The 27,327-nt window shown below is 61.8% G+C and overlaps 2 protein-coding genes across 7 annotated transcripts in view; both read left to right on the forward strand.

Annotated features, from left to right (window-relative positions):
- The first annotated feature begins 711 nt into the window (after positions 1-711).
- On the forward strand, positions 712-14,537 carry EPHX3 (epoxide hydrolase 3). The gene is made up of 6 exons (XM_072920094.1): positions 712-957; positions 3,190-3,275; positions 5,295-5,593; positions 9,156-9,259; positions 10,479-10,627; positions 14,254-14,537. Exons 1-6 carry the CDS (start codon positions 712-714, stop codon positions 14,483-14,485), a joined length of 1,116 nt encoding a protein of 371 aa, XP_072776195.1. The 3' UTR covers positions 14,486-14,537.
- Positions 14,538-22,318: 7,781 nt separating this feature from the next.
- Positions 22,319-27,327, forward strand: part of CAMSAP3 (calmodulin regulated spectrin associated protein family member 3) — a 52,933-nt gene continuing 47,924 nt past the window's right edge. For all 6 annotated transcript variants that reach the window (XM_072920024.1, XM_072920023.1, XM_072920020.1 and 3 more), the window contains exon 1: positions 22,319-22,541. In XM_072920024.1, coding sequence (XP_072776125.1) covers positions 22,394-22,541 — 148 coding nt within the window. In that variant the 5' untranslated portion in view covers positions 22,319-22,393. The remainder of the gene's footprint in view (positions 22,542-27,327) is intronic.

The following is a 27,327-nucleotide window of genomic DNA, read 5'->3' on the forward strand; positions in this document are numbered from 1 at the left end:
AATGTCCCCCCAATCCCCCCAATGTCCCCAATCCCCGCAATGTCCCCAATCCCCCAATGTCCCCAATCCCCCCAATCCCCCCAATGTCCCCAATGTCCCCAATGTCCCCAATGTCCCAAATCCCCCCAATGTCCCCAATGTCCCCAGTGTCCCCAATGTCCCCCCAATGTCCCCAATGTCCCAAATCCCCCCAATGTCCCCAATGTCCCCAATGTCCCCAATGTCCCCAATCCCCCCAATGTCCCCCCAACATCCCCAATGTCCCCCCAATGTCCCCAATGTCCCCAATGTCCCCAATGTCCCCAATGTCCCCCAATGTCCCCAATGTCCCCAATGTCCCCAATGTCCCCCCAATCCCCCCAATGTCCCCAATCCCCGCAATGTCCCCAATCCCCCAATGTCCCCAATCCCCCCAATCCCCCCAATGTCCCCAATGTCCCCAATGTCCCCAATGTCCCAAATCCCCCCAATGTCCCCAATGTCCCCAGTGTCCCCAATGTCCCCCCAATGTCCCCAATGTCCCAAATCCCCCCAATGTCCCCAATGTCCCCAATGTCCCCAATGTCCCCAATCCCCCCAATGTCCCCCCAACATCCCCAATGTCCCCCCAATGTCCCCAATGTCCCCAATGTCCCCAATGTCCCCAATGTCCCCCAATGTCCCCAATCCCCCCAATGTCCCCAATGTCCCCTCTCTGTCCCCAGTGCCACCATGCCTGTCCTCCCGCTGTCCCTGCTCTTGGTCCCCACGCGTGTCCTGCTGTCCCTGCGGGCGCTGCTGGCGCGGGTGGCGCTGGCGGTGGCCGCGGTGGCCTCGGGGGTGGCATTTGTCGCGTGGGCGGTGGCGCTGCTGCTGCGCCGCGGGCCCCGTGTCACCTTTGGGTGCCACCGGCGGGAGGTGGCCCCGGCCGGGCTGGCGGATGGGACCTTCGGGGAGCACCGAGAGCTGCGGCTGCGGGTCGGGTTTGGGGGTCCTGGGGGGGTTTGGGGGGTCCTGGGGGGGTTTGGGGGGTCCTGGGGGGGTTTGGGGGTCCTGGGGGGGTTTGGGGGGGATTTTGGGGTGTTTATGGGAGGTTTTAGGGGGTCCTGCGGGGGTTTTAGGGGGTCCTGGGGGAGTTTTGGGGAGGGTTTAGGGGGTCCTAGGTGGGTTTTGGGGGGTCCTGGGGGGGTCCTGGGGGATTTGGGGATCCTGGGGGGGTTTGGGGGAGGTTGGGGGAAGGGTTTGGGGGGTTTTGGGGGGGGTTTGGGGGGTCCTGGGGGGGTTTGGGGGGTCCCGGGGGGGTTTGGGGGGGATTTTGGGGTGTTTATGGGAGGTTTTAGGGGGTCCTGCGGGGGTTTTAGGGGGTCCTGGGGGAGTTTTGGGGAGGGTTTAGGGGGTCCTAGGTGGGTTTTGGGGGGTCCCGGAGGGGGTTTGGGGGGGATTTGGGGGGTTTTGGGGGGTCCTGGGGGGGGGTTTGGAGGGGTTTGGGGGGGATTTGGGGTGTTTATGGGAGGTTTTAGGGGGTCCTGGGGGGGTTTTAGGGGGTCCTGGGGAGTTTTGGGGAGGGTTTAGGGGGTCCTAGGTGGGTTTGGGGGGTCCTGAGGGGGTTTTGGGGGGTCCTGGGGGGGTTTGGGAGAGGGTTTGGAGGAGATTTTGGGGTTATTTTGGGGGGTCCTGGGGGGAGCTTGGGGGAGGTTTGGGGGGTCCTGGGGGGGTTTGGGGGGGTCCTGGGGGGGTTTGGGGGAAGTTTTGGGGAGGTTTTGGGGGGTCCTGGGGGGTTTGGGGTGTCCTGGGGGGGCTTGGGGGGGATTTTGGGGGTGTTTAGGGGAGGATTTAGGGGGTCCTGGGGGGGTTTGGGGGGTCCTGGGGGGATTTGGGGGGTCCTGGCAGAGTTTGGGGGGCACTTGGGGGAGTTTTGGGGGGCTTTTGGGGGGGTTTTGGGGAGGTTTTGGGGGCTCCTGGGGGGGTTTGGGGGGGATTTGGGGGGTTTGGGGGGGTCCTGGGGGGGTTTGGGGGGTCCTGGGGGAGTTTGGGGGAGGGTTTGGAGGAGATTTTGGAGTTATTTGGGGGGTCCTGGGGGGGTTTGGGGGGTCCTGGGGGGGGGTTGGGAAAGAGTTTGGAGGGGTTTGGGGGGTCCTGGGGGAGTTTTGGGGGGTCTTGGGGGGTTTTGAGGAGGGTTTGGGGGGTCCTTGGTGGGTTTGGGGGGTCCTGAGGGGGTTTTGGGGGGTCCTGGGGGATTTATGGGAGGTTTTGGGGGGATCCTGGGGGGATTTGGAGGAGGTTTAAAGGGGTCCTGGGGGAGTTTGGGGGGTCCTGGGGGGGTTTTAGGGGGGTTTAGGGAAGGGTTTGGGGGGTCCTGGGGGGGCTTGGGGGGGATTTTGGGGTGTTTATGGGAGGTTTTAGGGGGTCCTGGGGGGGTTTTGGGGGGTCTTGGGGGGGGGTTGGGGGGTCCTGGGGGGGTTTGGGGAAGGGTTTGGAGGGGTTTGGGGGGTCCTGGGTGTCTATGGGAGGTTTTGGGGGGTCTTGGGGGGATCCTGGAGGGGCTTTTGGGGGGTCCTGGGGGGTTTTAGGGGGTTTTGGGGGGGATTTGGGGGGTCCTGGGGGAGTTTGGGGGGTCCTGGAGGGGTTTGGGTGTCCCCCATGTCCCCAATGTCCCCCAAATGTCCCCAACGCCCCCAATGTCCCCAATGTCCCCAATGTCCCCAATGTCCCCCCAATGTCCCCAATGTCCCCAATGTCCCCAATGTCCCCAATGTCCCCAATGTCCCCCCAATGTCCCCAATGTCCCCAATGTCCCCAATGTCCCCAATGTCCCCCCAATGTCCCCAATGTCCCCAATGTCCCCCCAATGTCCCCAATGTCCCCAATGTCCCCCCGATGTCCCCAATGTCCCCAATGTCCCCCCAATGTCCCCCCAATGTCCCCAATGTCCCCAATGTCCCCCCAATCCCCCCAATGTCCCCAATGTCCCCAATGTCCCCAATGTCCCCAATGTCCCCCCGATGTCCCCAATGTCCCCAATGTCCCCCCAATGTCCCCAATGTCCCCAATGTCCCCAATGTCCCCAATGTCCCCAATGTCCCCAATGTCCCCCCAATGTCCCCCCAATGTCCCCCCAATGTCCCCAATGCCCCAATCCCCCCAATGTCCCCCAATGTCCCCAATGTCCCCAATGTCCCCAGTGTCCCCAATGTCCCCTGTTGTCCCCAGGGTTCGGGGCTGCGCCTCCATTACGTCACTCGGGGTCCCCCCGATGCTCCTCTGATGCTGCTGCTCCACGGCTTCCCCCAGAACTGGCAAGTGTCCCCAGGGTGTCCCCAAATGTCCCCAAAGTGTCTCCAAAGTGTCCCCAAATGTCCCCAAAGTGTCCCCAGAGTGTCCCCAAAGTGTCCCCAAAGTGTCCCCAGAGTGTCCCCAAAGTGTCCCCAAAGTGTCCCCAGAGTGTCCCCAAAATGTCCCCAAAGTGTCCCCAAAGTGTCCCCAAGGTGTCCCCAAAGTGTCCCCAGAGTGTCCCCAGAGTGTCCCCAAAGTGTCCCCAGAGTGTCCCCAGGTGTCCCCAGGTATCTCCCAGGTCTCCCATGGTGTTCCCAAGGTGTCTCCACATGTTCTCAAGTGTCCCCAAGGTGTCCCCAAGGTGTCCCCAGGGTATCCCCAGGGTGTCCCCACGCCCCCCCCACCCCATCCCCACGGTGCCACCATGTCCCCGCGATGCCACCGCTGTTCCCGCTGTGCCCAGGCTGTCCCCACAGTGCCACCGTGTCCCCGCTGTCCCCAGGATGTCCCCACGATGCCACCGTGTGCCCGCTGTCCCCAGGGTGTCCCCGCTGTCCCCAGGGTGTCCCCCCGTCCCATCCCCGTGGTGCCACCGTGTCCTCGCTGTCCCCAGGGTGTCCCTGCTGTCCCCAGGGTGTCCCGAGGGTGTCCCCAGGGTGTCCCCGCAATGCCACTGCTGTCCCCGCTGTCCCCAGACTGTCCCCACTGTCCCCAGGCTGTCCCCAGGGTGTCCCCGCTGTCCCAGGGTGTCCCCAGGGTGTCCCCAGGCTGTCCCCCCACCCCATCCCCACAGTGCCACCATGTCCCCGCTGTCCCCAGGGTGTCCCCACCGTGTCCCCGCTGTTCCCAGGGTGTCCCCAGGGTGTCCCCACCATGTCCCCGCTGTCCCCAGGGTGTCCCCCACCCCATCCCCGCGGTGCCACTGCTGTCCCCGCTGTCCCCAGGGTGTCCCCGCTGTCCCCAGGCTGTTCCCACGCCCCATCCCCACAGTGCCACCGTGTCCCTGCTGTCCCCAGGGTGTCCCCACCGTGTCCCCGCTGTCCCCAGGGTGTCCCCGCTGTCCCCAGGCTGTTCCCACGCCCCATCCCCACAGTGCCACCGTGTCCCTGCTGTCCCCAGGGTGTCCCCACCGTGTCCCCGCTGTCCCCAGGGTGTCCCCAGGGTGTCCCCCGTCCCATCCCCGTGGTGCCACCGTGTCCCCGCTGTCCCCAGGGTGTCCCCAAGGTGTCCCCCAAAGTGTCCCCAGGTATCTCCCAGGTCTCCCATTGTGTCCCCAGGGTGTCACCATGTCCCCAAGATGTCCCCAGGGTGTCCCCACAGTGCCACCGTGTCCCCGCTGTCCCCAGGGTGTCCCCAAGTGTCCCCAAGGTATCCCCAGGGTGTCCCCAGGGTGTCCTCACATCCCTCGCCTGTCCCCCAGTGTGTCCCCAAGGTGTCCCCAGGTCTCCCATTGTGTCCCCAGGGTGTCACCATGTCCCCGAGATGTCCCCAGGATGTCCCCACAGTGCCACCGTGTCCCCGCTGTCCCCAGGGTGTCCCCTCTGTCCCCAGGGTGTCCCCAGGGTGTCCCCAGGCTGTCCTCCCATGCCCATCCCCACAGTGCCACCATGTCCCCGCTGTCCCCAGGGTGTCCCCGCTGTCCCCAGGCTGTCCCCACAGTGCCACCGTGTCCCCGCTGTCCCCAGGATGTCCCTGCTGTCCCCAGGGTGTCCCCACAGTGCCACCATGTCCCCACTGTCCCCAGGCTGTCCCCGCTGTCCCCAGGCTGTCCCCACAGTGCCACCATGTCCCCACTGTCCCCAGGCTGTCCCCAAGATGCCACCCGTGTCCCCGCTGTCCCCAGGGTGTCCCCAAGATGCCACCATGTCCCCGCTGTCCCCAGGGTGTCCCCGCTGTCCCCAGGCTGTCCCCAAGATGCCATCTCTGTCCCCGCTGTCCCCAGGGTGTCCCCGCTGTCCCCAGGATGTCCCCGCTGTCCCCAGGGTGTCCCCAGGGTGTCCCCAGGATGTCCCCACGATGCCACCATGTCCCTGCTGTCCCAGGTTCTGCTGGCGTCACCTCCTGCAGGAGTTCAGCCGCCGTTTCCGGGTGGTGGCCCTGGACCTGCGGGGCTGTGGGGACTCGGAGAAGCCACCGGGCAGGGACAGCTACCGGCTGGAGCTGCTGCTCGGGGACATCCGCGAGGCCATCGAGGCCTTGGGGACACCGGCGGGGACACCCGGCTGCGTCCTGGTGGGACACGACTGGGGAGGGCTCCTGGCCTGGGAGGTGGCATCGAGGCACCCGCAGCTGGTGGAGAAGCTGGTGGTGATGGACGCGCCCCAGAGGGGAGTGATGGCAGGTGAGGGGACATTGGGGACATGGGGACAGTGGGGACATTGGGGGGATTGGGGGGATTGGGGACATTGGGGACATTGGGGACATTGGGGACATTGGGGACAATGGGGACATTGGGGACACTGGGGGGACATTGGGGGGATTGGGGATGTTGGGGGGACATTGGGGGGATTGGGGACATTGGGGACATTGGGGACATTGGGGACAATGGGGACATTGGGGACATTGGGGACAGTGGGGACATTGGGGACATTGGGGACACTGGGGACATTGGGGACATTGGGGACATTGGGGACAATGGGGACATTGGGGACAATGGGGACATTGGGGACAGTGGGGACATTGGGGACATTGGGGGGCATTGGGGGACATTGGGGACATTGGGGGGATTGGGGACATTGGGGACATTGGGGGGATTGGGGACATTGGGGACATTGGGGGGACATTGGGGACATTGGGGACATTGGGGACATTGGGGACAATGGGGACATTGGGGACATTGGGGACATTGGGGACATTGGGGACATTGGGGGATTGGGGACATTGGGGACATTGGGGGGACATTGGGGACATTGGGGACAATGGGGACATTGGGGACATTGGGGGCATTGGGGGGATTGGGGACATTGGGGACATTGGGGGGATTGGGGGGACATTGGGGACATTGGGGGGATTGGGGATGTTGGGGACGTTGGGGACATCGGGGACATTGGGGGGACATTGGGGACATTGGGGGGACATTGGGGACATTGGGGACATTGGGGGGACACTGGGGACATTGGGGGGACATGGGGACATTGGGGGGACATTGGGGGCGTTGGGGACATTGGGGACATTGGGGGGATTGGGGACATTGGGGGGATTGGGGACATTGGGGACATTGGGGACATTGGGGACACTGGGGACATTGGGGACATTGGGGACATTGGGGACATTGGGGGGACATTGGGGACATTGGGGACATTGGGGACATTGGGGACATTGGGGACATTGGGGGGACATTGGGGGCATTGGGGGGACATTGGGGACATTGGGGGGATTGGGGACATTGGGGACATTGGGGACATTGGGGACATTGGGGGCGTTGGGGACATTGGGGGGATTGGGGACACTGGGGACATTGGGGACATTGGGGACATTGGGGACATTGGGGACATTGGGGGGACATTGGGGACATTGGAGGGACATTGGGGACATTGGGGACACTGGGGACATTGGGGGGATTGGGGACATTGGGGACGTTGGGGGCGTTGGGGACATTGGGGACATTGGGGGGATTGGGGACATTGGGGGGACATTGGGGACATTGGGGACATTGGGGACGTTGGGGGCATTGGGGACATGGGGACATTGGGGACGTTGGGGACATTGGGGACATTGGGGGGATTGGGGACATTGGGGGGATTGGGGGACGTTGGGGGCGTTGGGGACATTGGGGACATTGGGGGGATTGGGGACATTGGGGGGACATTGGGGACATTGGGGACATTGGGGACGTTGGGGACATTGGGGACATTGGGGACATTGGGGACATTGGGGGGACATGGGGGGACATTGGGGACATTGGGGACATTGGGGGACATTGGGGACATTGGGGGGACATTGGGGACATTGGGGACATTGCGGGGATTGGGGACATTGGGGACAGTGGGGACATTGGGGACATTGGGGACATTGGGGGGACATTGGGGGGACATTGGGGGATTGGGGACATTGGGGACATTGGGGGGACATTGGGGGGACATTGGAGACATTGGGGGGATTGGGGACATTGGGGACATTGGGGACATTGGGGGGACATTGGAGACATTGGGGGGATTGGGGACATTGGGGACATTGGGGGGACATTGGGGGATTGGGGACATTGGGGACATTGGGGGGACATTGGGGGGACATTGGGGACATTGGGGGGATTGGGGACATTGGGGACATTGGGGACATTGGGGGGACATTGGGGACATTGGGGGGACATTGGGGACATTGGGGACATTGGGGGGATTGGGGACGTTGGGGACATTGGGGGGACATTGGGGACATTGGGGACATTGGGGACATTGGGGACATTGGGGACAGTGGGGACATTGGGGACATTGGGGGCATTGGTGGGACATTGGGGACATTGGGGACACTGGGGACATTGGGGACATTGGGGACATTGGGGGGACATTGGGGACATTGGGGACATTGGGGGGACATTGGGGACATTGGGGACATTGGGGACATTGGGGACATTGGGGGGCATTGGGGACAATGGGGACATTGGGGACATTGGGGGGATTGGGGACAATGGGGACATTGGGGACATTGGGGACATTGGGGACATTGGGGACATTGGGGATGTTGGGGGGATTGGGGACATTGGGGACATTGGGGACATTGGGGGCATTGGGGGCATTGGGGACATTGGGGACATTGGGGACATTGGGGGGATTGGGGACATTGGGGGGACATTGGGGACATTGGGGACATTGGGGGGATTGGGGAGACATTGGGGGGATTGGGGACATTGGGGACATTGGGGTCATTGGGGACATTGGGGACATTGGGGACATTGGGGACATTGGGGACATTGGGGATGTTGGGGGGATTGGGGACATTGGGGACATTGGGGACATTGGGGACATTGGGGGGATTGGGGAGACATTGGGGGGATTGGGGACATTGGGGACATTGGGGTCATTGGGGACATTGGGGACATTGGGGGACATTGGAGACATTGGGGACATTGGGGACATTGGGGGGACATTGGGGGACATTGGGGACATTGGGGACATTGGGGGACATTGGGGACATTGGGGGACATTGGGGACATTGGGGACATTGGGGACATTGGGGGCATTGGGGACATTGGGGACATTGGGGGGATTTGGGACATTTGGGGGACATTGGGGGGATTGGGGACATTGGGGACATTGGGGACATTGGGGGATTGGGGACATTGGGGGGACATTGGGGACATTGGGGACATTGGGGGGACATTGGGGGCGTTGGGGACATTGGGGACATTGGGGACATTGGGGGCGTTGGGGACATTGGGGGCGTTGGGGACATGGGGGACATTGGGGACATTTGGGACATTGGGGGGACATTGGGGACAGTGGAGACATTGGGGACATTGAGGACATTGGGGATGTTGGGGACATTGGGGACATTGGGGGGACATTGGGGACAGTGGGGGGATTTGGGACATTGGGGACACTGGGGGGACATTGGGGACATTGGGGACATTGGGGACATGGGGGACATTGGGGACATTGGGGGGACATTGGGGACATTGGGGGGATTGGGGACATTGGGGACATTGGGGACATTGGGGGGATTGGGGGTGTTGGGGACATTGGGGACATTGGGGACAGTGGGGACATTGGGGGGACATTGGGGGGACATTGGGAACGTTGGGGACATTGGGGACATTGGGGGGACATTGGGGGGACATTGGGGACATTGAGGACATTGGGGACATTGGGGACATTGGGACATGGTAACAGCAATGTCCCATGTCCCTGTCCCCCCGGTGGCCCTGTCCCCGTCCCTGTCCCCAAAATGTCCCCACGGTGTCCCCACAGCGTTCATGGCGCGTCACCCGTCTCAGCTGCTCCGTTCCTGTTACGTTTTCCTGTTCCAGCTGCCGTGGCTGCCGGAGCTGCTCCTGTCCCTGGGGGACTTCCAGGTCACCTGTCCCCTCGGTGTCCCCTCTGTCCCCTCCCTGTCCCCTCCGTGTCCCCTCTGTCCCCTCGGTGCCATCTCCACCCCAAGAAGCTCCTCAAGAAACCCCCAAAGGGACGACGTCCAACCCCAAAGCGATGTCCCCTCTTTGTCCCCAATTTTGGGGGTTTGGTGTCACCCCGACCTTGTGTCCCCAATTTTGGGGGTGGTGGCACCACCCCGACATTGTGTCCCCCCCTTTGTCCCCAATTTTGGGGGTGGTGGCACCACCCCAACCTCGTGTCCCCTCTTTGTCCCCAATTTTGGGGGTTTGGTGTCACCCCGACCTCGTGTCCCCCCCTTTGTCCCCAATTTTGGGGCTTTGGTGTCACCCCAACCTCGTGTCCCCCCCTTTGTCCCCAATTTTGGGGGTTTTGTGTCACCCAGACCTCGTGTCCCCCTTTGTCCCCAATTTTGGGGGTTTGGTGTCACCCCACGACATTGTGTCCCCAATTTTGGGGGTTTGGTGTCACCCCGACCTCGTGTCCCCTCTTTGTCCCCGATTTTGGGGGTTTGGTGTCACTCAGAGCTCTTTGTCCCCAATTTTGGGGGTTTGGTGTCACCCCGACCTCGTGTCCCCTCTTTGTCCCCAATTTTGGGGGTTTGGTGTCACCCCGACCTCGTGTCCCCTCTTTGTCCCCAATTTTGGGGGTTTGGTGTCACCCCGACCTCGTGTCCCCTCTTTGTCCCCAATTTTGGGGGTTTGGTGTCACCCCAACCTCGTTTCCCCCATTTTATCCCAAATTTTGGGTTCCTGACACCCCCAACCCCCATTTCATCCCGAATTTTTCGGCATTTGGCACCACCCAACCCCCATTTCCCCCATTTTCTCCCCAATTTTGGGAATTTTTGCACCACCCAACCCCCATTTCCCCCATTTTCTCCCCAATTTTGGGAATTTTCCCACCCCCCAAACCCCCATTTCACCCCAAATTTTGGTGGTTTGGCACCCCCAACCCCCATTTTATCCCAAATTTCGGTTTCCTGACACCCCCAACCCCAATTTCACCCCGAATTTTTCGGGATTTGGCACCACCCAACCCCCATTTCACCCCAAATTTTCGAGTTCCTGACACCCCCAACCCCCATTTCCCCCATTTTCTCCCCAATTTCGGGAATTTTCCCACCCCCCACCCCCCGTTTCGCCCCGGATTTTTTGGGGTTCCATTTTGGTGACCCCACAGCTGGTGAGAACGTTCCTGACCAGCGTCTGGACGGGCATCCAGGACCCGGCGCGGCGCCTGTCGGAGCAGGAGATCGACTCGTACATCTACAGCCTCTCCCAGCCCGGGGGGCTCAGCCCCCCCATCCACTTCTACCGGAACCTCTTCCGGTGCGTCGGGCACCCTTGGGTGCTGGGACCCCACTGGGTGCTCCTGCTGTGGGGTTGGGTGCTCCCGGTTGGGTTTGGGTGATCCCAGTTGGGTTTGGGTGATCCCAGTTGGGTTTGGGTGATCCCAGTTGGGTTTGGGACGTTCCCAGTTGGGTTTGGGACGTTCCCAGTTGGGTTTGGGTGATCCCAGTTGGGTTTGGGACGTTCCCAGTTGGGTTTGGGACGTTCCCAGTTGGGTTTGGGTGATCCCAGTTGGGTTTGGGTGATCCCAGTTGGGTTTGGGACGTTCCCAGTTGGGTTTGGGACGTTCCCAGTTGGGTTTGGGACGTTCCCAGTTGGGTTTGGGAGATCCCAGTTGGGTTTGGGACGTTCCCAGTTGGGTTTGGGTGATCCCAGTTGGGTTTGGGTGATCCCAGTTGGGTTTGGGACGTTCCCAGTTGGGTTTGGGACGTTCCCAGTTGGGTTTGGGACGTTCCCAGTTGGGTTTGGGACGTTCCCAGTTGGGTTTGGGACGTTCCCAGTTGGGTTTGGGACGTTCCCAGTTGGGTTTGGGACGTTCCCAGTTGGGTTTGGGTGATCCCAGTTGGGTTTGGGACGTTCCCAGTTGGGTTTGGGACGTTCCCAGTTGGGTTTGGGTGATCCCAGTTGGGTTTGGGACGTTCCCAGTTGGGTTTGGGTGATCCCAGTTGGGTTTGGGACGTTCCCAGTTGGGTTTGGGACGTTCCCAGTTGGGTTTGGGTGATCCCAGTTGGGTTTGGGACGTTCCCAGTTGGGTTTGGGACGTTCCCAGTTGGGTTTGGGACGTTCCCAGTTGGGTTTGGGACGTTCCCAGTTGGGTTTGGGTGATCCCAGTTGGGTTTGGGATGTTCCAGTTGGGTTTGGGTGATCCCAGTTGGGTTTGGGACGTTCCCAGTTGTGTTTGGTGATCCCAGTTGGGTTTGGGTGATCCCAGTTGGGTTTGGGTGATCCCAGTTGGGTTTGGGACGTTCCCAGTTGGGTTTGGGACGTTCCCAGTTGGGTTTGGGTGATCCCAGTTGGGTTTGGGACGTTCCCAGTTGGGTTTGGGTGATCCCAGTTGGGTTTGGGACGTTCCCAGTTGGGTTTGGGGGATCCCAGTTGGGTTTGGGTTGATCCAACTTGGGTTTGGGACGTTCCCAGTTGGGTTTGGGACGTTCCCAGTTGGGTTTGGGTGATCCCAGTTGGGTTTGGGTGATCCCAGTTGGGTTTGGGACGTTCCCAGTTGGGTTTGGGTGATCCCAGTTGGGTTTGGGACGTTCCCAGTTGGGTTTGGGTGATCCCAGTTGGGTTTGGGTGATCCCAGTTGGGTTTGGGACGTTCCCAGTTGGGTTTGGGACGTTCCCAGTTGGGTTTGGGTGATCCCAGTTGGGTTTGGGTGATCCCAGTTGGGTTTGGGACGTTCCCAGTTGGGTTTGGGACGTTCCCAGTTGGGTTTGGGTGATCCCAGTTGGGTTTGGGACGTTCCCAGTTGGGTTTGGGACGTTCCCAGTTGGGTTTGGTGATCCCAGTTGGGTTTGGGTGATCCCAGTTGGGTTTGGGACGTTCCCAGTTGGGTTTGGGACGTTCCCAGTTGGGTTTGGGACGTTCCCAGTTGGGTTTGGGACGTTCCCAGTTGGGTTTGGGTGATCCCAGTTGGGTTTGGGTGATCCCAGTTGGGTTTGGGACGTTCCCAGTTGGGGTTGGGACGTTCCCAGTTGGGTTTGGGTGATCCCAGTTGGGTTTGGGACGTTCCCAGTTGGGTTTGGGACGTTCCCAGTTGGGTTTGGGACGTTCCCAGTTGGGTTTGGGACGTTCCCAGTTGGGGTTGGGACGTTCCCAGTTGGGTTTGGGACGTTCCCAGTTGGGTTTGGGACATTCCCAGTTGGGTTTGGGTGATCCCAGTTGGGTTTGGGACGTTCCCAGTTGGGTTTGGGACGTTCCCAGTTGGGTTTGGGTGATCCCAGTTGGGTTTGGGACGTTCCCAGTTGGGTTTGGGACGTTCCCAGTTGGGTTTGGGTGATCCCAGTTGGGTTTGGGTGATCCCAGTTGGGTTTGGGACGTTCCCAGTTGGGTTTGGGTGATCCCAGTTGGGTTTGGGTGATCCCAGTTGGGTTTGGGTGATCCCAGTTGGGTTTGGGACGTTCCCAGTTGGGTTTGGGACGTTCCCAGTTGGGTTTGGGACATTCCCAGTTGGGTTTGGGACGTTCCCAGTTGGGTTTGGGACGTTCCCAGTTGGGTTTGGGTGATCCCAGTTGGGTTTGGGACGTTCCCAGTTGAGTTTGGGTGATCCCAGTTGGGTTTGGGTGATCCCAGTTGGGTTTGGGACGTTCCCAGTTGGGTTTGGGTGATCCCAGTTGGGTTTGGGACGTTCCCAGTTGGGTTTGGGACGTTCCCAGTTGGGTTTGGGACGTTCCCAGTTGCGTTTGGGGGATCCCAGTTGGGTTTGGGACGTTCCCAGTTGGGTTTGGGTGATCCCAGTTGGGTTTGGGACGTTCCCAGTTGGGTTTGGGTGATCCCAGTTGGGTTTGGGACGTTCCCAGTTGGGTTTGGGTGATCCCAGTTGGGTTTGGGACGTTCCCAGTTGGGTTTGGGTGATCCCAGTTGGGTTTGGGTGCTCCCAGTTGGGTTTGGGTGATCCCAGTTGGGTTTGGGACGTTCCCAGTTGGGTTTGGGTGATCCCAGTTGGGTTTGGGATGTTCCCAGTTGGGTTTGGGACGTTCCCAGTTGGGTTTGGGACGTTCCCAGTTGGGTTTGGGACGTTCCCAGTTGGGTTTGGGTGATCCCAGTTGGGTTTGGGTGATCCCAGTTGGGTTTGGGACGTTCCCAGTTGGGTTTGGGACGTTCCCAGTTGGGTTTGGGTGATCCCAGTTGGGTTTGGGACGTTCCCAGTTGGGTTTGGGACCATCCCAGTTGGGTTTGGGTGATCCCAGTTGGGTTTGGGACGTTCCCAGTTGGGTTTGGGACGTTCCCAGTTGGGTTTGGGTGATCCCAGTTGGGTTTGGGATGTTCCCAGTTGGGTTTGGGACGTTCCCAGTTGGGTTTGGGACGTTCCCAGTTGGGTTTGGGACGTTCCCAGTTGGGTTTAGGTGATCCCAGTTGGGTTTGGGACGTTCCCAGTTGGGTTTGGGACATTCCCAGTTGGGTTTGGGTGATCCCAGTTGGGTTTGGGTGATCCCAGTTGGGTTTGGGTGATCCCAGTTGGGTTTGGGTGATCCCAGTTGGGTTTGGGACGTTCCCAGTTGGGTTTGGGACGTTCCCAGTTGGGTTCGGGTGATCCCAGTTGGGTTTGGGTGATCCCAGTTGGGTTTGGGACGTTCCCAGTTGGGTTTGGGACGTTCCCAGTTGGGTTTGGGTGATCCCAGTTGGGTTTGGGTGATCCCAGTTGGTTTTAGATGTCCCCAATGTCCCCAATGTCCCCCCAATGTCCCCAATGTCCCCAATGTCCCCAGTGTCCCCAATGTCCCCCCAATGTCCCCAATGTCCCCAATGTCCCCAATGTCCCCCCAATGTCCCCAATGTCCCCAATCCCCCCAATCCCCCCAATGTCCCCAATGTCCCCAATGTCCCCAATGTCCCCAACCCCCCCAATGTCCCCAATGTCCCCATTAATGTCCCCAATGTCCCCCCAGGGCCCCGCCCCCCCCCCGCGAGCCGCCCCCTCCCCCCACGTTGCTCCTCTGGGGTTCTCGCGATGCTTTCCTGGACCCGCGCCTTGGCCCCGCCCACCTGCGCTGGCTCCGCCCCTCCGCGCGGCTCCGCCTCCTGCCCGCCGCCTCCCATTGGCTGCCCGACGAGCGGCCCCGCCTCCTGGCGCAGCTGATTGGCGAGTTCCTGGAGGGCGGGGCCGGGGAGGGGTCGTAGCCACGCCCAGGGCGGGGGAGGGTGGGGGCGGGGAGGGGGTTCAACATCTGGAATGGGGAACGGGGGGAGGGGGGGTGGGGGGGAGGGGTGGGAGCCCAACATCTGGAATGGGGACCCGGAAATCTGGGGGGGGGGAGTGACCCCAACATCTGGGCAGGGACCCCCAAGTCCAGGGTGGGCACCCCAACATCTGGAATGGGCACCCCAACATCTGGATGGGGATCCCGCAGTGAGAGTGGGGGGGACCCCAACATCTGGATGGGGATCCCGTCGTGAGGTTGGGGGGGGGGCCCCAACATCTGGAACCGGGACCTGGAAATTTGGAAGGGGGGGGTGACCCCAACATCTGGGCGGGACCTCCAAGGGCAGGGTGGGCATCCCAACATCTGGAATGGGCACCCCAACATCTGGATGGGGATCCCGCAGTGAGAGTGGGGGGGGACCCCAACATCTGGAACCGGGACCTGGAAATCTGGGGGGGGACCCCAACATCTGGGTTGGACCCCCAAGTCCAGGGTGGGCACCTCAACATCTGGAATGGGGACCCGGAAATCTGGGGGGGGGGACCGCAACATCTGGGCGGGACCCCCAAGGCCAAGGTGGGCACCCCAACATCTGGAATGGGCACCCCAACATCTGGAACACGGACCTGGAAATTTGGGGGGGGGAGTGACCCCAACATCTGGGCAGGGACCCCCAAGTCCAGGGTGGGCGCCCCAACATCTGGGTGGGGACCCCAACATCTGGGTGGGACCCCCAAGTCCAGGGTGGGCAGCCCAACATCTGGAATGGGGATCCCGTAGTGAGAGTGGGGGGGGACCCCAACATCTGGACGGGGACCTCAACATCTGGATGGGGATCCCGCAGTGAGAGTGGGGGGGGACCCCAACATCTGGATGGGGACCCCAACATCTGGAACTGGGACCTGGAAATTTGGGGGGGGGAGTGACCCCAACATCTGGGTGGGGACACCAAGGCCAGGGTGGGCACCCCAACATCTGGATGGGGACCCCAACATCTGGGTGGGACCCCCAAGGGCAGGGTGGGCACCCCAACATCTGGAATGGGGACCCGGAAATCTGGGGGGGACCCCAATATCTGGGCGGGGACACCAAGGCCAGGGTGGGACCCCAACATCTGGAATGGGGACCCCAACATCTGGAACCGGGACCTGGAAATTTGGGGGGGGGAGCGACCCCAACATCTGGGCAGGGACCCCCAAGGCCAAGGTGGGCACCCCAACATCTGGATGGGGATCCCGCAGTGAGAGTGGGGGGGGACCCCAACATCTGGGTGGGAACCCCAACATCTGGAATGGGGACCCCAACATCTGGATGGGGATGCCATAGTGAGAGTGGGGGGGGACCCCAACATCTGGGTGGGGACCCCCAAGTCCAGGGTGGGACCCCAACATCTGGACGGGGACCCCAACATCTGGAATTGGGACCCCAACATCTGGGTGGGGATCCCGTAGTGAGAGTGGGGGGGGACCCCAACATCTGGGGGGGGACCCCAACATCTGGGCGGTGACCCCCAAGTCCAGGTTGGGACCCCAACATCTGGAATGGGCACCCCAACATCTGGGTGGGGACACCAAGGGCAGGGTGGGCACCCCAACATCTGGAACACGGACCTGGGAATTTGGGGGGGGGGAGTGACCCCAACATCTGGGTGGGACCCCCAAGGGCAGGGTGGGCACCCCAACATCTGGAATGGGCACCCCAACATCTGGAACAGGGACCTGGGAATTTGGGGGGGGGGAGTGACCCCAACATCTGGGCAGGGACCCCCAAGGCCAGGGTGGGACCCCAACATCTGGATGGGCACCCCAACATCTGGAACACGGACCTGGAAATCTGGTGGAGGGGGGGGGTGTGGGGTGACCCCCCAACATCTGGAACGGGGAACTTGGAGATCCAGAGGAGGACCCCCAACATCTGGATCGGGACAGGGCCCCCCCCCCCCCCCCCAAAACATCTGTCGGGCGGGGCCGTCCCCCCAATCAATAAAATTCGGGTGTCGCCAAAAAAGGGGGGGAGGGGCTTTTTTTTGGGGTGCGGGGTGGGGGATGGGTGAAAATTCGGGGTGCGGGGGTGGGGGATGGGCGGGAATTTGGGGTGGGGGATGGGGGATGGGTGAAAATTCGGGGTGCGGGGGTGGGGGATGGGCGGGAATTTGGGGTGCGGAGTGGGGGATGGGCGGGAATTTGGGGTGCGGGGTGGGGGATGGGCGGGAATTCGGGGTGCGGGGTGGGGGATGGGCGGGAATTTGGGGTGCGGGGTGGGGGATGGGTGAAAATTCGGGGTGCGGGGTGGGGGATGGGTGAAAATTCGGGGTGCGGGTGGGGGATGGGCGGGAATTTGGGGTGCGGGGTGGGGGATGGGCAGGAATTTGGGGTGCGGGGGGGGATGGGCGGGAATTTGGGGTGGGGGGTGGGGGATGGGTGAAAATTCGGGGTGCGGGGTGGGGGATGGGCGGGAATTCGGGGTGGGGTGGGGGAGGGGCGCGGGGATTTTTGGGTGCCTCCCCTCCCCCACCCCGGACCCGTTTTAAGCCTCTTAAGGGGCCCCGCGGCGGCCGCGGATTAACGGGGGGGGGAGGGGGGAGGGGAAGGTGGGGGAGGGGCGAGGGGGGACCCCTCCCCCACCCCTCCCCCACCCCTGCCCAGCTGTGCCCGCCCCGCCCCTCCCCCACTCCCAGTTTAACCAGTCCGACCGGCCGGACCGGACTGGGGGGAGGGGCAAACCCCGCCCGCCCCTCCCCCACCCCCGTGTCCCGCGGGGTGGCACCTGCCGAGGTCCCCAAATGCCACCGGCGGTGGCACCAAACCCCTTTTGTGTCCCCAAATCCCTTTTGCGTCCCCAAATCGCCCCTCGTGTCCCTTTGGTGTCCCCCTCGTGTCCCCAAGTCCCCTCCGTGTCCCCAAATCCTCTCCAGGTCCTTTCCTGTGTCCCCAAATGTCCCCCGGTGTCCCCTCCGTGTTCCTCTCGTGTCCCCAAATCCCCCTGGTGTCCCCTCAATGTCCCCAAATCCCCTCCATGTCCCTTCCTGTGTCCCTTTTGTGTCCCCAAGTCCCCCTGGTGTCCCCTCAATGTCCCCAGGTCCCCTCCACGTCCCTTCCTGTGTCCCCTCCGTGTCCCTTTTGTGTCCCCAAGTCCCCTCCATGTCCCCCTCGTGTCCCCTCCGTGTCCCCGTGTCCCCTCTCCGTGTCCCCATCACGTCCCTGCTGATGCCACCGTGTCCCTTCGATGTCCCCATCCCTGTCCCTGTGTCCCCTCCGTGTCCCCTCAGTGTCCTCTCAGTGTCCCCATCCCTGTCATGTCCCCATTTCTGTCACTTCCATGTCCCCTCCATGTCCCTGCCGTGTCCCCCTGTCCCTGTCCCTGTCCCCATCCCTGTCCCTGCCATGTCCCCATTTCTGTCCCCTCCATGTCCCCGTGTCTGTCCCTTGTCCCCCATCCCTGTCCCCCTCCCTGTCCCTGTCCCTTGTCCCCATCCCCGTCCCCTCCATGTCCCTGTGTCCCCCTCAGTGTCCCCTCCATGTCCCTGTCCCCATCTCTGCCACTTCCATGTCCCCTCTGTCGCCATCCCTGTCCCTCCCATGTCCCCATTTCTGTCCCCTCCATGTCCCCATCCCTGTCCCTGTCCCTGTCCCTGTCCCTGTCCCCATTCTTTGTCCCCATCCCCATCCCTGTCCCCATCCCCGTCCCTGTCATGTCCTCATTTCTGTCCCTGTCCCCTCAGTGTCCCCATTCCTGTCCCCTCCTTTGTCCCTGTCTCCGTCGCTGCCATGTCCCTCTGTCCCCTCCCTTGTCCCCATCCTTTGTCCCCATCCCTGTCCCTGTCCCCATCCCCGTCCCTGTCCCCTCCATGTCCCCATCCCCGTGTCCCCCTGTCCCCATCCCCGTCCCTGTCCCCTCCATGTCCCCGTCCCTGTCCCCGCCGTGTCCCCCTCCGTGTCCCGTGTCCCGTGTCTGTCCCCTCCATGTCCCCGTGTCTGTCCCCTCCTTGTCCCCATCCCCGTCCCCTCCTTGTCCCCGTCCCTGTCCCCGCCCCGTGTCCCCCCCGTGTCCCATCCCTGTCCCCGTCCCTGTCCCCGTGTCTGTCCCCTCCGTGTCCCCTCCTCCATGTCCCTGTCCCTGTCCCCCCCCGTGTCCCCTCCGTGTCCCCCCCGTGTCCCCCCCGTGTCCTGTGTCCCCGTGTCTGTCCCCGCCGTGTCCCCTCCATGTCCCCCCTCCGTGTCCCCCCCCGTGTCCCCCTGTCCCCATCCCTGTCCCTTGTCCCCATCCCCGTCCCTGTCCCCTCCATGTCCCCACCCCTGTCCTTGCCGTGTCCCTCCCGTCCCCGTCCCTGTCCCCGTCCCCGCCATGTCCCCATTTCTGTCCCTGTCCCCTCAGTGTCCCCATTCCTGTCCCCTCCTTTGTCCCTGTCCCCATCTCTGCCACTTCCTTGTCCCCATCCCTGTCCCCTCCATGTCCCCATCCCTGTCCCCGTCCCTGTCCCCATCCCCGTCCCTGTCCCCGTCCCTGTCATGTCCCCATTTCTGTCCCTGTCCCCTCCATGTCCCCGTGTCTGTCCCCTCCATGTCCCTGTGTCTCCCTCAGTGTCCCCATTTCTGTCCCTGTCCCCTCCTTGTCCCCGTCCCTGTCCCCCCCACCGTGTCCCCCTGTCCCCTTCCTTGTCCCCATCCCCATCCCTGTCCCCTCCATGTCCCCGTCCCTGTCCCTTGTCCCCATCTCCGTCCCTGTCCCCTCCATGTCCCCGCCGTGTCCCCCCCCCCCGTGTCCCGTGTCCCGTGTCTGTCCCCGCCGTTGCCATGGCCGCGACGGAAAATAGGGCACGGGGAGGGGCCGGGGACACCGGACACGGACACGGGGACACCGGACACGGGGACATGGGGACACGGGGACACCGGACACGGACACGGACACGGACACGGACACGGACACGGGGACATGGGGACACCGGACACGGGGACATGGGGACACCGGAGAGGGACACGGGGACACCGGACACGGGGACATGGGGACATGGGGACATGGGGACATGGGGACATGGGGACATGGGGACACCGGACACGGACACGGACACGGGGACACGGGGATATGGGGACACCGGACACGGGGACATGGGGACACCGGACACGGACACGGGGACAGGGACACGGGGACATGGGGACATGGGGACATGGGGACACCGGACACGGGGACATGGGGACACCGGACATGGGGACATGGGGATATGGGGACACGGGGACATGGGGATATGGGGATATGGGGACATGGGGACACGGGGACATTGGGGACATGGGGACATGGGGACATGGGGACATGGGGACATGGGGACATGGGGACATGGGGATATGGGGACATGGGGACACGGGGACATTGGGGACATGGGGACATGGGGACATGGGGACATGGGGACATGGGGACATGGGGACATGGGGATATGGGGACACGGGGACATGGGGATATGGGGACATGGGGATATGGGGACACGGGGACACGGGGACATGGGGACACCGGACACGGGGACACCGTGCTCCCAGTCCCCCCAGTATTCCCAGTATATTCCCAGTCCATTCCCAGTCCATTCCCAGTATATTCCCAGTATATTCCCAGTATATTCCCAGTACATTCCCAGTACATTCCCAGTACATTCCCAGTCCATTCCCAGTATTCCCAGTATCCCCAGTATATTCCCAGTACATTCCCAGTATATTCCCAGTATATTCCCGGTATATTCCCAGTATATTCCCAGTACATTCCCAGTACATTCCCGGTATATTCCCAGTATATTCCCAGTATATTCCCAGTACATTCCCAGTACATTCCCGGTACATTCCCAGTACATTCCCAGTCCATTCCCAGTACATTCCCAGTACATTCCCAGTACATTCCCGGTACATTCCCAGTACATTCCCAGTCCATTCCCAGTATTCCCAGTACATTCCCGGTACATTCCCGGTACATTCCCAGTACATTCCCGGTACATTCCCAGTACATTCCCAGTACATTCCCGGTACATTCCCAGTCCATTCCCAGTATATCCCCACTATTCCCAGTATTCCCGGTACATTCCCAGTACATTCCCAGTACATTCCCAGTATATTCCCAGTACATTCCCAGTACATTCCCAGTACATTCCCAGTATATTCCCAGTACATTCCCAGTCCATTCCCAGTACATTCCCAGTACATTCCCAGTATTCCCAGTATTCCCAGTCCATTCCCAGTATTCCCAGTACATTCCCGGTACATTCCCGGTATATTCCCAGTACATTCCCAGTATTCCCAGTATTCCCAGTGTATCCCCAGTCCATTCCCAGTATTCCCAGTATTCCCAGTATTCCCAGTCCATTCCCGGCATTCCCGGCCCCGCCCCTTTTCCCGCGCGCCGCAGGAGGGGGCGTGTCCCTCGCCCCATCACGTGACCGCAGGTGCGCCCCGCCCCCTTTTCCCCCTCCCCGCACCTGGAGCGGCGCGCGCCGCGCCCGGAACCGCCCGGAACCGCCCGAACCCCTCACGGAACCGCCCGGAACCGGCCGAACCCCTCACGGAACCGCCCGAACCCACCCGAACCCACCCGAACCCACCCGAACCCCTCACGGAACCACCCGAACCCCTCAGGAAACCTTTCCGAACCCACCCGAACCCACCCGGAGCGGCCGAACCCACCCGAACCCCTCACGAAACCCTTCGGAGCCACCGAACCCCTCACGAAACCTTTCCGGACCCACCCGAAGCTTCCCTGAGGCGACCGAACCCACCCGAAGCTTTTCCGAACCCACCCGAGGCTTTTCTGAGGCGGCCGAACCCACCCGAAGCGGCCGAACCCACCCGAAGCTTTTCTGAGGGGGCCGAACCCACTCGAGGCTTTTCTGAGGCGGCCGAACCCACCCGAAGCGGCCGAACCCACCCGAACCCCTCACGGAACCTCTGAGGAGGCCGAACCCACACGAAGCTTCTCTGAGGCGGCCGAACCCACCCGAAGAGGAGCCGAGACCACCCGAAGCCTCCGAACCCACCCGGAGCTTTTCTGAGGAGGCCGAACCCACTCGAGGCTTTTTTGAGGCGGCCGAACCCACCCGAGGCTTTTCCGAACCCACCCGAAGATTTTCTGAGGAGGCCGAACCCACCCGAAGAGGAGCCGAGACCACCCGAAGCCGCTCGGAGCCCACCCGAACCCACCCGAATCCTCTCCGAGCCCACCCGAGCCCACCCGGAGCCGCTCGGAGCCCACCCGGAGCCCTTCGGAGCCCACCCGGAGCCGCTCGGAGCCCACCCGAACCCTCTCCGAGCCCACCCGGAGCCGCTCCGAATCCTCTCCGAGCCCACCCGGAGCCGCTCCGAGCCCACCCGGAGCCTCTCCGAGCCCACCCGAAGCCCTTCGGAGCCCACTCGGAGCCGCTCCGAACCCACCCGAGGCCGCTCCGAGCCCACCCGAAGCCTTTTCGAGCCCACCCGAAGCTTTTCTGAGGCGACCGAACCCACCCGAAGAGGAGCCGAGACCACCCGAATCCTCTCCGAACCCACCCGAAACCGCTCGGAGCCCACCCGGAGCCTCTCCGAACCCACCCGGAGCTTCTCTGAGGCGACCGAGCCCACCCGAAGAGGAGCCGAGACCACCCGAAGCCTCCGAACCCACCCGAATCCTCTCCGAGCCCACCCGGAGCCTCTCGGACCCCTTCGGAGCCCACCCGAACCTTCTCCGAGCCCACCCGAGGCCGCTCCGAAGCCGCTCCGAACCCACCCGAATCCCCTCCGAGCCCACCCGAAGCCGCTCCGAATCCTTTCCGAGCCCACCCGAGGCCGCTCCGAACCCTCTCCGAGCCCACCCGAGCCCACCCGGCCCCGGCCCCGGTGGCCGCGGTGGCCCCGGTGGCTCCGCCGGCGGCGGCCCCGGGATGGTGGCGGCTCCTCCCGCCGCCGCCGCCGCCATGCGCCGCGGGTTCCTGGTGCCCGAGATCCGCCCGCTCGATCAGTACGACGGGGCCCGAGCCCGCAGCGCCGCCAGCCTGGCCTGGGCCATCGCCACCGGCTACGGCGGCGCCGGTAGGAGCGGGAGGGGACGGGGGTGGCGGGGAGGGGGACGGGGATGGCGGGGAGGGGAACGGGGGGGGTTCTGCACGGGGAGGGCGGGGAGAGGGAGGGAGGAGGGGGTTCGGTGGGACCGGAGGGGTCTCGGTGGTACCGGAGGGGTCCTGGTGGTACCAGAGTGGTCCCGGTAGTACCGGAGGGGTCACGGTGGTACCGGAGGGGTCACGGTGGTACCGGAGGGGTCCCGGTGGTACCGGAGGGCTCCCCGTACTGGGGAGTGGTCCCGGTAGTACCGGAGGGGTCCCGGTGGTACCAGCGGGGTCCCAGTACTGGGGAGTGGTCCTGGTGGTACCGGAGGGGTCTCGGTACCGAATGAGGGGTCTGGTGCAGAGTCCGGTACTGGGGAGGGGTCCCGGTACTGGGGAGTGGTCCCGGTGGTACCGGAGGGGTCCCGGTAGTACCGGAGGGGTCCCGGTACCGAATGCAGAGGTCTGGTGCAGAGTTCGGTATTGGGGAGGGGTCCCGGTGGTACCGGAGGGGTCCCGGTGGTACCGGAGGGGTCCCGGTACCGAATGAGGGGAGGTGGTGCCGAGTCCGGTATTGGGGAGGGGTCCCGGTGGTACCGGAGTGGTCCCGGTACCGAATGAGGGGTCTGGTGCAGAGTCCGGTACTGGGGAGGGGTCCCGGTGGTACCGGAGTGGGTTCCGGTTCCGAATGGGGGGTCCCGGTAGTGGGGAGGGGTCCCGATACTGGGGAGGGGTCCCGGTACCGAATGCAGGGATCTGATGCCCAGTCCGGTACTGGGGAGGGGTCCCGGTAGTACCGAATGCGGGGTTCCGGTTCCGAATGGGGGGTCCCGGTACTGGGGAGGGGTCCTGGTGGTACCGGAGGGGTCCCGCTGGTACCGAATGGGGGGTTCTGGTACTGGGGAGGGGTCCCGGTACTGGGGAGGGGTCCCGGTGATACCGGAGGGGTCCCGGTACCGAATGCGGGGTCTGGTGCAGAGTCCGGTACTGGGGAGGGGTCCCGGTGGTACCGAATGGGGGTCCCGGTACTGGGGAGGGGTCCCGGTGGTACCGGAGGGGTCCCGGTGGTACCGGAGGGGTCCCCGTACCGTGAGGGGGTCCCGGTACTGGGGAGGGGTCCCGGTGGTACCGGAGGGGTCCCGGTGGTACCGGAGGGGTCCCCGTACCGTGAGGGGGTCCCGGTGCTGGGGAGGGGTCCCGGTGGTCCCATGGGTGCCCCGGTACCGAATGGGGGGTCCCGGTACCGGGGGGGGGGTTCCCCAATCCCGGGGGTTTCCCCCCCCTCCCCCCCCCTCGGGCGCTTTTGTTGCAGTTTGGGGGGGGGGCGGCCGTGACGTCACATCGTGACGTCACAGGGCGGGACCCCCCTCGTTAGGCCCCGCCCCCTGCGGTGCTGGGGGGGGGGAGGGGTCGCCCACCCCCCCATGGGAATTTTGGGTGTTTTTGGGACCCCTCAGGTGAATTTTGGGTATTTTTGGGACCCCCCATGTGAATTTTGGGTATTTTTGGGACCCTCCCGGTGAATTTTTGGTATTTTTGGGGCCCCTCAGGTGAATTTTGGGACCCCTCTGGTAAAATTTTGGACCCCTCAGGTGAATTTTGGGTATTTTTGGGGCCCCCCCAGGTGAATTTTGGGACCCCACAGGTGAATTTTGGGTATTTTTGGGACCCCCAGGTGAATTTTGGGTATTTTGGGGACCCCTCAGGTGAATTTTGGGCATTTTTGGGACCCCCCATGTGAATTTTGGGTATTTTTGGGACCCCTCAGGTGAATTTTGGGACCCTTCAGGTGAATTTTGGGTATTTTTGGGACCCTCCAGGTGAATTTTGGGTATTTTTGGGGCCCCTCAGGTGAATTTTGGGTATTTTGGGACCCCCCAGGTGAATTTTGGGAACCCCCAGGTGAATTTTGGGGACCCCACAGGTAAAATTTGGGTATTTTTGGGACCCCTCAGGTGAATTTTGGGGACCCCCCCATGTGAATTTTGGGTATTTTGGGGCCCCCCAGGTGAATTTTGGGTATTTTTGGGACCCCCCCAGTGAATTTTGGGACCCCTCAGGTGAATTTTGGGTATTTTTGGGACCCCTCAGGTGAATTTTGGGTTTTTTTGGGGACCCCTCAGGTGAATTTTGGGACCCCCCAGGTGAATTTTGGGTTTTTTTGGGGACCCCTCAGGTGTTTTTGGGGACTCCCCAGGTGAATTTTGGGCATTTTTGGGCCCCCCAGGTGAATTTTGGGTATTTTTGGGACCCCTCAGGTGAATTTTGGGACCCCCCAGGTGAATTTTGGGTATTTTTGGGACCCCCCCAGGTGAATTTTGGGTATTTTTGGGACCCCTCAGGTGAAATTTGGGACCCCTCAGGTGAAATTTGGGACCTCTCAGGTGAATTTTGGGTGTTTTTGGGGCCCCTCAGGTGAATTTTGGGTATTTTTGGGACCCCTCAGGTGAATTTTGGGCATTTTTGTGACCCCTCAGGTGAATTTTGGGACCCCCCATGTGAATTTTGGGCATTTTTGGGGCCCCTCAGGTGAATTTTGGGACCCCTCAGGTGAATTTTGGGTATTTTTGGGACCACTCAGGTGAATTTTGGGACCCCTCAGGTGAATTTTGGGTATTTTTGGGACCCCTCAGGTGAAATTTGGGACCCCTCAGGTAAATTTTGGGTATTTTTGGGACCCCCCACATGAATTTTGGGACCCCTCAGGTGACTTTTGGGTATTTTTGGGGACCCCCAGGTGAATTTTGGGTATTTTTGGGGACCCCCAGGTGAATTTTGGGACCCCTCAGGTGAATTTTGGGTATTTTTGGGTCCCATGGGTGCCATGGACAGGTGAGGGTCCCATGGGTGCTGTGGGACAGGTGAGGGTCCCATGGGTGCCATGGACAGGTGAGGGTCCCATGGGTGCCAGGGACAGGTGAGGGTCCCATGGGTGCCATGGACAGGTGAGGGTCCCATGGGTGCTGAGGGACAGGTGAGGGTCCCATGGGTGCTGTGGGACAGGTGAGGGTCCCATGGGTGCTGTGGGACAGGTGAGGGTCCCATGGGTGCTGTGGGACAGGTGAGGGTCCCATGGGTGCCATGGACAGGTGAGGGTCCCATGGGTGCTGTGGGACAGGTGAGGGTCCCATGGGTGCTGTGGGACAGGTGAGGCTCCCATGGGTGCTGAGGGACAGGTGAGGGTCCCATGGGTGCCATGGACAGGTGAGGGTCCCATGGGTGCTGAGGGACAGGTGAGGGTCCCATGGGTGCTGAGGGACAGGTGAGGGTCCCATGGGTGCTGTGGGACAGGTGAGGGTCCCATGGGTGCTGTGGGACAGGTGAGGGTCCCATGGGTGCTGTGGACAGGTGAGGGTCCCATGGGTGCTGTGGGACAGGTGAGGGTCCCATGGGTGCTGTGGGACAGGTGAGGGTCCCATGGGTGCTGTGGGACAGGTGAGGGTCCCATGGGTGCCATGGACAGGTGAGGGTCCCATGGGTGCTGAGGGACAGGTGAGGGTCCCATGGGTGCCATGGACAGGTGAGGGTCCCATGGGTGCCATGGACAGGTGAGGGTCCCATGGGTGCCATGGACAGGTGAGGGTCCCATGGGTGCTGTGGGACAGGTGAGGGTCCCATGGGTGCCATGGACAGGTGAGGGTCCCATGGGTGCTGTGGGACAGGTGAGGGTCCCATGGGTGCCATGGACAGGTGAGGGTCCCATGGGTGCCATGGACAGGTGAGGGTCCCATGGGTGCTGTGGGGCAGGTGAGGGTCCCATGGGTGCTGTGGGACAGGTGAGGGTCCCATGGGTCCCTGGGCCGGGATCTCGGGGGGTCCTCGAGGTCCTTTTTGGGGTCTCCAGGAGGAATTTTGGGGTTCCAGAAGGAATTTTGGGGTTTCCATGACCAGTTTTGGCGTCTCAACCCATTTTGGGACCTTCAGGGTCGATTTTGGGGTCTCTGTGTTCGCTCTTGGGGTCTCCATGGTCATTTTGGGGTCTCCAGGAGCAATTTTAGGGTCTCCATGACAAATTTTGGGGTCACCATGGTCACTTTTGGGGTCTCCAGGGCCAATTTTGGCATTTCCAGGACCAAATTTGGGGTTTCCATGGTGATTTTGGGGTCTCCATGGTCACTTTTGGGGTCTCCAGGAGCAATTTTAGGTTCTTCATGGTCAATTTTGGGGTCTCCATGACCAATTTTGGCATCTCCATGACCAATTTTGGGCTTTCCATGGTCACTTTTGGGGTCTCCAGGGTCGGTTTTGGGGGTCCCATGACCAATTTTGGGTCGGTGTCCATCTGTCCCTGGTGGGTCCATGTTGTGTTAACCCATTTTTAACCCTTTATTTCCCATTTTTAACCCTTTATTCCCCATTTTTCCCATTTCTTTCCCATTTTAACCCTTTATTTCCCATTTTTTCCCCATTTTTCCCCAAAATCCCCATTTTTCACCCCAAACCCCCATTTCTCCCCCCAGCCAACGTCCCCGAGGAGCTGCGGGACCCCTTTTACACCGACCCCTCCTTAACCCTTTATTCCCCATTTTAACCCTTTATTTCCCATTTTTACCCCTTCCTTTCCCATTTTAACCCTTTCTTTCCATTTTTGACCCGTTCTTTCCTATTTTAACCCTTTCATTCCCATTTTAACCCTTTATTCCAAATTTTTCCCATTTCTTTTCTATTTTTAACCTTTTCTTTCCCATTTTAACCCTTTATTTCCCATTTTAACCCTCTATTCCCCATTTTCCCCATTTCTTTTCCATTTTTAACCTTTTCTTTCCCATTTTTAA

The sequence above is a fragment of the Taeniopygia guttata genome, chromosome 30 (genome assembly GCF_048771995.1).
Source record: "Taeniopygia guttata chromosome 30, bTaeGut7.mat, whole genome shotgun sequence".
Taxonomy (NCBI): domain Eukaryota; kingdom Metazoa; phylum Chordata; class Aves; order Passeriformes; family Estrildidae; genus Taeniopygia; species Taeniopygia guttata.